This window comes from Enhydra lutris, unplaced genomic scaffold (assembly GCF_002288905.1).
Source record: "Enhydra lutris kenyoni isolate GAN:26980312 unplaced genomic scaffold, ASM228890v2 scaffoldscaffold9, whole genome shotgun sequence".
NCBI classification, from domain to species: domain Eukaryota; kingdom Metazoa; phylum Chordata; class Mammalia; order Carnivora; family Mustelidae; genus Enhydra; species Enhydra lutris.
The window spans coordinates 14,946,615-14,959,740 of NW_019154093.1; the positions used below are offsets into that span (position 1 = coordinate 14,946,615).

The 13,126-nt window shown below is 48.8% G+C and overlaps 1 protein-coding gene across 4 annotated transcripts in view; it reads right to left on the reverse strand.

The window, feature by feature from the left end:
- Window positions 1–6,358: 6,358 nt before the first annotated feature.
- LOC111143451 (eukaryotic translation initiation factor 2B subunit gamma) overlaps window positions 6,359–13,126 on the reverse strand; it is a 129,019-nt gene continuing 122,251 nt past the window's right edge. For all 4 annotated transcript variants that reach the window (XM_022497207.1, XM_022497206.1, XM_022497208.1 and 1 more), the window contains exon 12: window positions 6,359–6,531. In XM_022497207.1, coding sequence (XP_022352915.1) covers window positions 6,479–6,531 — 53 coding nt within the window. In that variant the 3' untranslated portion in view covers window positions 6,359–6,478. The remainder of the gene's footprint in view (window positions 6,532–13,126) is intronic.

The following is a 13,126-nucleotide window of genomic DNA, read 5'->3' on the forward strand; positions in this document are numbered from 1 at the left end:
CCGCGGCGGCTGCGATGGGGGGCGAGCGCAGCGCGGCGCGGGTGCGGGAGTCGGTCCCGCGTGCAGGCAGAGCGACCGGCCCGCGACGCCCCGAGCGGCTTGAGGTGGGGAACGCAGTCAGGAGGAGGCGTCCTTAGCTCCAGAAAAAGGGAGCGGGCCGGGACGACGCCCTCCCATTGGCTGAGGGGTCCGCAAATTACCCGGAGCCGCGCAGCCGGATCCGCTGCTAGGCGACGGCGCCGCGGGTGGGGGCGGGGCAGGAGACCACCCAGGCAGGGCCACCCCACGCCTCGCTTCCCCCGCCCTCGGGGCCCTGGGGGAGGAGCAGGGAGGGAGATCCCGGGGAGGCACCGCGCTGGCCAAGCGTAAGCCAGGAGACGCCAATGCTGAGAAAGGGTATCTGCTGGCCGGCCCAGCCAAGACCCAAAGACTTCAGTCTTTGCTGCCTCCATTCTTGCCCCTTTCAGTCCACTCCCCACCGAGGCCAGAGTCATCTCTCTAAAATGCAAATCTGATGATCGCTCCAAAACACAAAGCCCATCTGGAGCACGGAGCCCTGCACAATCTCACTAAAGCCTTCTCTCCCGTAATTCCTTCACATCTACTCAATGTTCCTTCCAGCCCTGGGGAATTCGATGTAATTTCTTAAAAGCACCATGCTATTCCCGGCGTTTCTGCCTTTGGACGTGTTGTGGCCTTGTTGTCTTGGAAGACAACCCTCAAAACGAACCCGAGCCAATCACACTTCCTTGAAGCCTTCCTTGATTCACACCTCCCTCCTGACAGGCCCTTCATTGTGCTCCTTGTAACACACTATTTATGGACTTGAAAGTCTGTCTCTCTCACTGACAATTAAGGTGCTCAGTAATGGTTGAGTGAGTCACTGAGAGTTGCAGAAACCAGGGTGGAAAGGACTGGAAACAGGGAATAATTCCTTCATTAAATTTATTAAATTGTCTTGAGTGCTCTTTCTGCTAGGTTTCTGAATGATTAACCCTGAGTGTCAGAGGAGGTAAAATCAATACTCTAACATATAAGGTTTGGGAAAGAGAAAAAAAACTCTAATAAATTCATTACTCTAACACAACTACTACTATCTCTGGCCAATTTCTAGGTCAGTTCCTCCAGACTTGTTTACCATTACATCATTAACATTTCATGTTACCATATAGTCTTTGTATCAATTATTTGGAGAATGTCCTTAGGACAGATTCCCAGAAGTGAGGGTGTTGGGTTAAAAAGTATGAACATTTTTATGGCTCTTGCTACACATTCCCAAATTGCTTTTTGAAAACGTGTCCATTAACAGTATTTCCAGAGCCTCCGTCCTGTGGAAAGGGAAACTTTAGGCTGCCGGGTTGAACACCTAACAGGTTTGTCCCATCTCTTGGTCCATTCATACAGCAAAATGCCTATGGAAGAATTAATTCATGCATGATGCTTTTGGCCTAGTAACTACACATTAAAACATTAAAAGCAGCGTATGTGCATAGCACTTTCTTCTTCCCTGTTAACCTGTTGTGGATAAAGAAAGTGTACCTCGGCCTCTGAGGAAGATGGGGGAATAGGAGGATTCAAGAAAGTGCACCCTCAGAGGCGCCTGGGTGGCTCAGTTGGTTAAGTGTCTGCCTTTGGCTCAGGCCATGATCCCGGGGTCCTGGGATTGAACCCCGTACCCCACCATGGGGCTCCCTGCTCAGTGGGGAGCCTGCTTCTCCCTCTCCCTCTGCTGCTCCCCCTGCTTATGCTTTCTTTCCCTGTCTCTCCTGCTATCAAATAAATAAATAAAATCTTTAGGGAAAAAAAAGAAAGTGTACCCTCAGCAATTCTCTGATTATAGAAATCGCCTCTAAACTAGCTGTAAGTTCCCCTGGATTGCTCTTGGAGCCATAGCTGAGTATGGCTGGGTACCCAAGTAGAAAGACTTTGCTCTAGGTAGCTCTTGAGACCTCCTTCCCTCTCACCAGACTCTGCAAGACAAAGTCTATGCAGAAGGATTCCTAATCGTCTGGGCCTTGGGACTCTGCTTCTACCACAGGCCCATCATTGCTAACAACTGTGGTCAGGTCCAGCATTTCTGTGGATGCTTCCAGGGTAGAGCTTGCCTGCTGGGAAAATTTCTTGCCAAAGTCCAAAGACCCAGTGGGAGAAACTGGTCTGCAGTTCTAACCATTCCAACCCAGGGCCTAGTGCCCTCTGGCTTCTCCAAGCTCCATGATGACCTTTCTTTTCCCCAGCAAAGTGATTTCCTGAGTGTAGCTGAGCTCAGCTAGGGCAAGCTGAAGCCACAGACCCCAGGGAACAGGAAGGGTAGTAGAAGGCCCTCTTTTCTCTCTATAAGCAGTCTGCTTCACTGTGGAACAGCCTTGTTCAGTGTCACTTCCACTGGATCTGGGAATGTGTTTTGGACTCAAACCAGAGAAGTTCTCCAAAGAATAAGAGAAAAGAGAAAAGCAATCTAATTAATTCATTATCACCAAGGAGTAAATCTAATTACTGATTGAGACAAATAGCCCTTAAGGTCTGTTATGTGTCTACTCCTTTGCTAAGCTCTGAGATTTGCAGAGTACCTGCTTTTAAGAAGTTCATAGCCTAAGGGAGAGCACAGAGACCACAGGGGAAACCACTGTGAGCTGGGATCCTCAGGGGAGTTAGAGGGATTGGATGGGAGAGGTGGGAGGATGACCAAATCCAAAAGGAGAAGACATGGTTCAAGGTCTGCTTATGAGAGCTTGGGCAAGTCACATGATCTCTGGCATTGACATAAGGATTAAATGAGATAATATATGTGGCTGAGGAACAGTGTCAGGAAAAGTGAGGTGAAACACACACACACAGACACACAGACACACACAGACACACACAGACACACACAGACACACACACACACACACACACACGGTATTGGAAAGTGACCAGCCTGGCTTCAGGGTAGGGTCCATGTGGGAGCAACTAGGAGGGCAGACCCTCTTTCCTTGGCATTTTCCCAGGCTTCTCACTCATGCTTTGGGCTGGCTTCTGTTATCTGGGCCTGGCAAAGTCAGTAACCCTGAGATGTAAAAGAGGGAAGCTGGGAGCCCTGGCACCACCAAAACCCCCAGTCCTCCTGCTATCCATTATGTTTAATGGCCAAGCCTGGGACTATATACCCCCTTCCCCGCGGGCAGCTTTAGGCCAATAGCACCTGTCAAGTCTTTAGAGTCAGAGTCAGCAACCAGAGATCAGAAAATGGCCTTTTACCTTGAAGGTGGAGTAAGGAGAGCCGCTGAGAATCAAAGCAGAACCTCCCTATTTATCTCTAGCAGAAAAGCCCCTGATGCAGTCCTTCTGGGTGGTGGCAGATGGGTCAGGTCGAGGACAAATCATCCTGGCTTCAAGTAGAATGTGTTCTCCTGCCCAGCTTCTTTCTTTCCCTGTGAGCTCCATCAGAGCGAAGCCTTCTAGACCTTGTGTCTGGGTGGTCCTTCCCACACCCACTTCCCCTTCCTCAGACACATTTAACTATTTAGAAAGCAGCATACAAAGGCCTGGCTTCTGTACCTCCTTAGGGGTAGGGGTGGCTGTGGATAAGGAAAGTATGCTTTCTGCAGTTCTCTAGAAATAGAAACAGCTTATAAAATGGGCCCTGTAGGCCCCTAGATTGCTTTTGGGGCTCCAGCTAAAGACAATTCCCCACGATCCCCCTCCCTGCCACCTCCATGGATGGGAGTCGGATAAGAAGAGTAATGTGGTAAGGGTCTGGGAGGAAGTTTGGCCTCTGGCCTTGGGAAAACACTTGGAGGGCAGCCTTGGCAGTCAGTCCCCCTACTGGCTCAGGAGCTCCTGGTGGCAGGTGGGGGTGAGGTGTTAGTGGGGGAGGGGTTCCTGGAGTAGTAGACACCAAATTTTGTCTGATCTGGCGAGCTCCCAGAACTCCAGGCATAGTTGCTCAACACCTCCCCAGAGTCCTCCGTGATCCCTACTGAAAGCCCCCTTTCTCTTTCACTTCCCTCATGGAGCATCCCTGGGAAAGGGGGGCAGGGGACTCCTTTACCCGCCTGGTTCTTCTGGCTTCTTTCCCACGGACAGGCGGTTAGCCAGTGGACATTCATTGCTCACTATATCTTAGGTATATTCACACTCTCTGTAGCTGTTGCCAAAAGGAAACAAAAATGGTCCCTGCCTTCTGGCAAACAAATAGAGCAAAGAGAAGAGAAATTAAAGCATCTTGGGCACCCAGTCAATCCCGGTGCTGCTGGAGACAATCGCAGCAGTGTCCTGGGCCGGGGGCTGTTCCCAGCTGGGACTTACACTTAGCAAGGCCTTCCCCTGGGAAACCCCTACCTTGTCCTCTTTTCTCCAGCTCCCTCCTTTCCTTGGAGCAGGGCTGCTCACGGGCTTGTGCAAGGAAAGTTAGAGGAGACGTCTTTCTTCTACCTTATTGTCAGGGATTCCAAGGGCTCCGTGGGAAAGATCAGGAAGGGGTATAGGAAGGTTCTGGAACAGCTTAATCAATCCCTTCTTGTCCCTTGCCTACTTCCTTCCAAACCTATCCAGCTCCATCCCCTTTCTGTTGACAAGGAGTAGTCTTCTGGCCTCTTGGGCCACCCAGATCCCAAGGGTCAGAAAGCACTGAGAGAGGGACAGAATTTGAGAATAGGAAGAGCCTTTAAAAGTTATCCAGTGTGACTTTCCCATTTTGCAGATGTGGAAACACAGGGACAGAAGTGAGGCAGTGAATCGGCCAAAGCCAAGCAACATTGGGGAGGGCAGGTCTTCTTCCACCTGGAATCGTCTGGAATCCACAGATTTCACTGCATTGCCAAAGGGGGACCCCCCCCCCCCCAGCTGCACCGGGGCACTGCCCCATTTTTTACTCCCTCCTTCCCCGAAGTCCTGTCTCTTTCAAGCACTTCCGCTGGCCCATTTCAGCTCCTATCTGATGAGGGCAAACCTTGGAGAACCTTGTCCTCCCCAGTGGTAGGGATGTGGAGCTCCCAAGAAGGCTGGTGGAGGTGGAGACCCCCCAGGGTAGGCGCGCTCATCCTGTTTCTCTCAAGTTCAACGAGAGCGGCGCTAAGATTCTGGCAAGATTACTCCAATGAACTTTAGAGACTTTGGATTTTTAAAGCAACGTGGAAACCAGTATTTCAAATCATTCTTTATAATTACTGCCACCCACAGTGAACACATCAAGGGAAACCTTTACTTTGATAATTCTAGGAGGTGAAATTTCACCCCAGGAACCGCTTTTATCTTCCACCAGACACCTGCAGGTTGTAAAGTAGTGCAGGGACAGGCAAGAGCCGAGGGTACGTGTGTTTGGGAGTGGGGGTGGTAGAGGGAAGGTGGACAGGATTCCAGAAGGGCTGTGAGTATGGAAGTCTCACTTCTTAATTATCTCAAGCAGGAGAGGCAGTATAATTAGGATATAAAGGAGTGCAGCTGGAGAAGAGTCAGAAAGAATTTCAAATCATGATATGGGCTCCTGGCTCTTACTTACCAGGTTGAATAGACCTTAGACTCCTCATTAAGGGAGGTGAGAAGGAGTCTGTCTGGCTTCATAGATCACGGCTCTCTTTTATTTTTATTTATTTATTTTAAGAAAGATTTTATTTACCTATCAGAGAGAAAGAGCACACGCACAGGCAGGCAGAGCAGCAGGCAGATGGAGAGGGGGAAGCAGGCTCCCTGTTGAGCAGGGAGCCCAACACAGGACTCACTCCCAGGACCCCGGGATCATGATGTGAGCTGAAGGCGTGAGCTAAGCCACCCAGGGGCCCCATGGCTTTCTCTTATTGCTCTTGCCTCCAGCGAGACCAGTGGAATCAGACTTGATGCCTAGGCCAAGGCAGCCTCCTGCATGTTTTAAGTCTCCAAAAGACAGCAGTTGACCTGGAAAAACTGACTAGTGACTGGCAAGTAGGGAGTGAATGGCGGGTGAGGGAGGTGAGCGGGTGGGGTGGTGGCAGGGGCTGGGAATCCGTGTGGCAGGTATGGGGGACAGAGGAGTAAGTCCTGGACTAAGGATGGGGGCCAGGCTGCCCAAACTGGCAGCTGCCAGCAGCTAGGCCTGTGGGTCTAGAAAGCCTGATCAGGGTCAGGAATTGAAGTACCTCTGGGTCCTTTCAGGTGGAAGATGCTTTTATGGACTAGGCTTGGCTCTAGAAGGTTTTTACCATGTGACTCAAGCCCACACTGTGTATCCTTGGAGCCCACCACATCAGTGGAGCTTGCGACTACTCCACAAGTCTCTGGCATACCTTTGGGAATGCTCCCCCCCACCCCTTTTAAAGTTTATTTAAATAAATTTTATACCCAATGTGGGGCTCAAAATCACAACCCCGAGATCAAGAGCCTCATGCTCTACTGATTGAGCCAGCCAGGTGCCCCATGGGAGCCCTTCTTTATTGGGAAATAAATACACAGTCAAACAGGTGGGCCAGCCAACATGTGTAGTTCTGAGGGCCAAGAGAAAGGAGTCTGACTTGCTCAGAACTCAGATCTCCATGAGCTGGTCACTCCCCACGATCACCTCGTTCACTCGTTTGGCTACAAAAGAAAAGAAAAACGTTGTTTGAGAACTGGCAATAAAGGTGTCATTTCAAACCAAATTATTTCTAACTTCTGCATTCATAAACATTTATTTGTCTCCTATGTGGCTCTGCCCTTGAGAAGGTCTTGGGAATACACTTTGCCAAAGGGATTATAGGAGAGGCAGCATTTTCCAACACAGGAGGGAAAGACTCACTTTTTCTTTCTTTTTAAAAAGATTTTTATTTATTTGACAGAGAGATAGAGCATAAATGGGCAGAGCGGAAGGCACAGGAAGAGGGAGAAGCAGGCTCTCCACTGAGCAGGGAACCTGACACAGGGCTTGATCCCAGGACCCTGGGGATCATGACCGGAGCGGAAGGCAGCTGCTTAACCAACTGAGCCACCAGGCGCCTGTGGACTCATTCTTTCTAAACCTAGCTTCCAGGACACCTCACACAGGAGGGAAACTGGATGGGTCTTAAAGGATGAATACAGGTTTTCCAGGCAGTGTATCAAAGGGAAGGCATTCTAGGTTGCTGGAACAACATGAGCAAAGGTATAAAGATACAAGGAAGGGGAGCATGAAATACTGTGGTGTGGCCAAATGGTAGGGGGTGAGGGGGAAAGGGTGAGAAGCAGGGACACTCAACAGTTAAATGGAGATCTCAAAAGGAGAGGGAGGATGCCTCACATGGAAATAATACCACCTACTGCATAGAGCTGTTGTGAGATTTCAGTGACTTAAGGAATCCTGAAGTGCCGGATAAGCAGTGGCCATTGTTTTGTAAAATCCAAAATATGGCCCTCCCTGACCTGATCCTAGCCTACCCCTACAGCTTCACATTCCACCATTGTGCAAGTATACCTGCCAGCCATACTATTTTGTAGCTCTAGACCTCTGCACAGGCTGTTCCCTCTGTCTAGAATGCCTTTCTTGGCCCTCATCCCATCACACTTCTGCCCTAAATGCCCTAATCCAGCAGCTCCACTATTAGTGGCACCTTCCCTTCCAACCTGTCCATTTCCTGCTCTGTGAAAACACCACCTGATACATATCTCTGTCTCTACGTCATTATCTCATTCTCCTACACTTCCCTGTAAGACTCTCAAGGGTAGGGCCGGTGTATTTATGTTCCTACCCCAGTATCCAGCACAGCTACTGGCACAGGAAAGATTTCAGAGGTCCTGGGTAGTGATGAGGATAGGGTATGATTATCAAGTGGAGAGCAAAAGTTGAAAGGAGATGAGGGCTGGTTAGAGTATAGAGAAGCTCAGAGAATTGTAAAGCTGAGTGTAAGTAGTCTAAGATGTTTAGAAGAGAAGGAGCGAAGAGGAAGACTATGAGCCTTCAATATAGTTAAGGGAGCACCCTGGAAGATGACCAGTGATGGGGTGGAAGGTAAGGAAAGGGTTAGTTTTCTAGGAATAATAGTTAGAGAATGGAGGCAGTGAACCAACAGTCTGGAAGGGGTAGGGGGAACCAGGGGCATGTCTTCTACTTCTTGCCTGGAGGTATGAGGCACAAGCAGGAGAGAGGAGAGTTTTCCTGCCTTCTATTGGCTCAGACAGAAAAAGCTGACCAGCTGGCTGAAGATCGGTTCTTTCTGGGCAAGCTTCCTGTGGCTTCTAGGGATCCAATGTTTCTTGTCATAACTTGGGAAGTTGGATGTGACCCTGATAGGTAAGGCAGAAATTTTGGCTTTCCTGACGCTCACTTCAGTCTTCGAAGGGGTTGGTGCAGCGAGATGAAGATCCTTGATGATGGGACTGAGATTGACAGAGACATGTTTGGGTTTCTTCATATTTTCCATAGGCTGGAGCTTCTAAGGGGGTTTCTGACTGCAGCTTTAGAGACCTTAAGAATTCAGACATGTCTGGGACGCCTGGGTGGCTCAATGGGTTAAAGCCTCTGCCTTAGGCTCAGGTCATGATCTCAGGGTCCTGGGATCGAGCCCCGCATTGGGCTCTCTGCTCAGCAGGGGGCCTGCTTCCACCTCTCTCTCTCTCTGCCTGCCTCTCTGCCTACTTGTGATCTCTGCCTATCGAATAAATAAATAAAATCTTTAAAAAACAAAACAAAACACTGTTCTTTAAAAAAAAAAAAAGAATTCAGACATGTCTTCTGTTCTACCCAACTTTTCCACTTTGTTTCTTGCTATATCTCCCTTGTACCCCATATTCTAGATTTTGCAAATGATCTGCAGTTTCCAACACATTGGATTGTTTTTGCCTTCAAGTGCTTGCTTACATGGTTCCCCTTTGCTTGAGAGGGTCTTCCCTTTGTGTATTTGATAAATAGCCCCAAAGTTCAAGATTTAGTATTAATTCCTTCCTTGGGCCAGAACTGACCGATTTCTCTTTTATGTCCTTAATTAACCCTGACCATCTCCTGCCATCACACCCGGGAAACTTTTCTGTAATTATTTCTTTACTTGCCTGTTTCTGTACTGGGGGCAAATGGACAGGAAGAGGCAAATCTTATTCATCTTCACACCTCTAGCCTAGAATATAGGAGGCAGTAATAGTTTGTTGAATGTGTGTGTGTTTGGGGGTTACGTGACAGTACAGGTACGTGACAGAGGTAGGAAACGAAGCACATACAGAAGAGAAGGCCCAGCCTCCGTCGGGATATAATTGACACGTTTGGAGCTTTAGGGCAAGGGTGCTTAGAGAAGAGCACCCTCAGGCCTACTTCTCTAACTTTCCCCATAGGAAGAGAAAGCTACGTCTCGGCTTTTCACAAAGTCTGCTATTACGGCATCATGCTGCACAGCCGCAAACTCAGAGAAGAAAAGGATAGGAAAGCTAGGAAGAAAAGATGACAATGCCGGAAAGGAAAGACCTTCTGAGTCAAAAGGACTTGAGTTGTGTTTTGGGATTTTTTTTTTTTTTTTAATTTTTTAAAAAGATTTTATTTATTTATTTGACAGAGATCACAAGCAGGCAGAGAGGCAGGCAGAGAGAGGGGGAAGCAGGCTCCCTGCCGAGCAGAGAGCCCGATGCGAGGCTCGATCCGAGGACCCTGAGATCATGACCTGAGCTGAAGGCAGAGGCTTTAACCCACTGAGCCACCCAGGTGCCCCAATGTTTTGTTTTTTTTAAAGATTTTATTTATTTATTTGACAGAGTGAGAGTATAAGCAGGGGAGGGGGAGTGGCAGGCAGAGGGAGATGCGGGACTCTGCCCCAGGACACTGAGATCCCGACCTGAGCCAGAGGCACACACTTAACCAACAGAGCTACCCGGGCGTCCAAAAAGAGTTGTAATTGGCCTCTGAGCAGATTCTTTCCTGTCTTTAGGCTTTAGTTCCCTCGTCAAGTGGGGATTTTATGAGATGAATGGATAGAAAGCGCCCAGCTCCAGGCTTTTGTAAGTATTAAACATAAGTTATGGAACGGGGCTGGGGCTGGCCTGGAGTCCCGCCCTCCGAGCTCCTCGCTTTTGGGCTTCAGAACCATCTGTTTTCTTCAGTGAAGGGAATGGGAAGGAGGCCCAGATACTGTTCAGACCGCAGCATTCCCTAGGGCTGGGGATGGTCCTGGAGTGTGACCGTCAATTAGGATCCACCGTTGAGATAAGAATGACAGGGAAAGAGTAAAGGAAATACTACTTTGGCTAGACTCTCAGGGTTTGTCCAAAAGCCCCTTTTTACCCTTTGTCTCTCTACAGCCATGAGTCAGCCTCCTCATCTCCTTTCTAGAGCCCAACATTTATTCTTCCTTCACCAGTCTCTCCCTAGATTCCAGAGACACTGGACTGTTCTGCAGACAGTCTTAGTTCTAATTAACACTCTCTGTGGCCCTCAGTGCTCCAGACCAGAAGGGCAAATGAGTCTGGGTGGGGCAGACAAGGCTTTCTTTCTGCCAGGTTCCAAATAAACACTTAAGCCTTCTTTGGCCCGCCCTACCCATCTCCCCCGCGACCCTCTGGTCTGCTCTTGGCCTGGGGGTGGGAGAAGACTTGCTCATTGGGTTCAGGGAAGACAGGCTAGATTTGGTGCTTGGGGGATGGATGTATTTTCACGGGGATTCTGGACGGTGGAGGAAATCTGGAGGGCAGCAACAAGCAGTACTAGTTCTGCTTGGCCAGGGTTGGAAGCAGGTTCCAATGAACACTCAAGAAGTTCTGGGCTGGAAACAGATCCTAAGGATCCTTCCCTGAGAGTACAAACAGAGGCTGCTAAGTTGAGGAGAAACCAGTGGGACGAAGGGAATGACAAGCTGCAGATGAAAAGCGGCACTGCTGGGAAGCTGGGAAGGATTCCTGCTAGCCAGGGCTTGACCTTCGTGCCCATCCCGTCTACTTTCAGGGCCACAGGATGGATCACTGGGGTCACAGGGAAGAGATTCGAGTCATCTCACTGACCATGAGAAGAGACTCACATGAAGTCTCCAACCGGAGTCTCCAGGTTTTTACTTTGACAACTGTGGCTCTCCCACTGGCTTGAGCGGGAGGTCAAACTTGACCACCAGGATTTTTGCCAGAGATAATCTCATTAACTGAGTATGCTGGGGTGCGGGTGAGAAAACCTGGAGAGTTCTGTTAGAAAACGGCTCATACTGCTGCTGGTGCTAGAAGAGGGCATAGAGGGCTACACTGGCTTGTAAGAATCACATTTTGGGGGTATAAGACTCATATGGACAGAGTGACTTTCTGGTATGCAAATGACTGAAATCTGGAGAGGGAACGGCACTGCTTCTGAGGATGAATATTTTTTCCTGAAATCTCTCCAGGTGAGGAAGACTGACTGGGGACTCGGCCATCTACTGAGCTGTTCGCTGCTGAGGATCTGGGGTGTTGGTGCTTGCCCGGCTCATCCATGGTACAGCTCCGGAGGGCTGCACTGATGGCTGGGAATTTGCCTTCTGCATAATGCTCAGCTGCAAAGACAAGTGACAGTGCGAACAGGAAGCGTTGGGATTTTCCAGTTTACAGTCCAGATGATACTTCCCTGGCAACCTCTCTTTTAGGAGGACCATTAAAGGGTCTCCTTCTAAAATAGGGTCACAGGGTGTTAGAGCCAGAAGTCCATGAGATGCTAAAGCCTATGACATCCAGGGGTTTGGCTAGCCCAGTCTTGTGCTCCCTGATGGGAGATGCCATGACTTAATGCCCCAATGTCTGGCATTCCATTGTCATGTATGCACTCTGCACACAGAATGGAAAGGGTCCTCGCAAAGTAAAAGGAAGGAGCACCATGACTTTATTGGAAATGGGGAGGAGAAGCAGCAGAAGCTGTGAGGTCCCAGGTCCCAGGTCCCAGCACACGAGAAAGGAGGGATCCTCTAGGGCAGTGGCAAAAGGAGTTCATGCATTCAAATATGCCTGTGGAGTCTAAACTTTTAAAAACCACAAAAGGAAGCAGCTCCTGGCTCCAGGAGGGACTGACTAAAAGGAGAAAGCACTGGAGGATGCTTCTACTTGCTGCTGAGCAGGAGACAATGGACAGAGACAAAGAGGTAGGAAGGAGGTGCAAGAAACATTGTTTGGGGCCACAAACCCAAAAAGAAGAGAACAAAGGGTGGTGCATGGGTGGCTCAGTAGGTTAAGCCTCTGCATTCAGCTCAGGTCACAATCTCGGGGTCCTGGGATGGAGCCCCGCATCCGGCTCTCTGCTCAGCAGGGAGCCTGCTTCCTCCTCTCTCTCTCTGCCTGCCTCTCTACCTACTTGTGATCTCTGTGTGTCAAATAAATAAATAAAATCTTAAAAAAAAAAAAAAAGAAGAGAACAAAGAAGGACAGAGAAATGCAATGAGGTGACAGGGAGGGGACAGGATAAGAAAGCAGCTCCACAGACCAGCTGAGCAGCTGCTTTTGAAACTCTGGGGACCCTTTCCAAGGCCTTCCATGGGGTTAGAGAAAAGGCTGGTGTTCTGAATCCTCTTTATTTTTTTAAAGATTTTTTTTATTTATTCATTTGACAGATAGAGATCACAAGTAGGTAGAGAGACAGGCAGAGAGAGAGGAGGAAGCAGGCTCCCCGCTGAGCAGAGAGCCCGATGCGGGATCTCACCATCCTGGGATCATGACCTGAGCTGAAGGCAGAGGCTTTAACCCACTGAGCCACCCAGGCGCCCCCTGAATCCTCTTTAAAAAAACAAAACAAAACAAAAAAAACCCACCACTTTTTTAAAATTAAGAGTTTTATTTTTTAACTTTTAAAAAAATTTTTAATTTTTTAAGAAGATTTTATTTATTTATTTGACAGACAGAGATCACAAGTAGGCAGAGAGTCAGGCAGAGAGAGAAGGGGAAGCAGAGAGCCCGATGCGGGGCTCGATCCCAGGACCCTGGGATCATGACCCAAGCTGGAAGCAGAGGCTTTAACCCACTGAGCTACCCAGGTGCCCCCAAATTTCAACTTTTTAGTATATGTGCTGCCGAAGCGAGCACAAATTTCAACTTTTTAAAGTCTCAGTTTCCACTTCACCAGATGGGTCAGTAATGGATCCCCACCTACCTCAGAGGGTTTTTATGAGAATCCAATAAGATAGTGTATTTGAGAACATTTTATTTTATTTTATTATTTTTTTAAAAAAGATTTTATTTATTTATTTGACAGACAGAGATCACAAGTAGGTAGAGAGGCAGGCAGAGAGAAAGTGGAGGA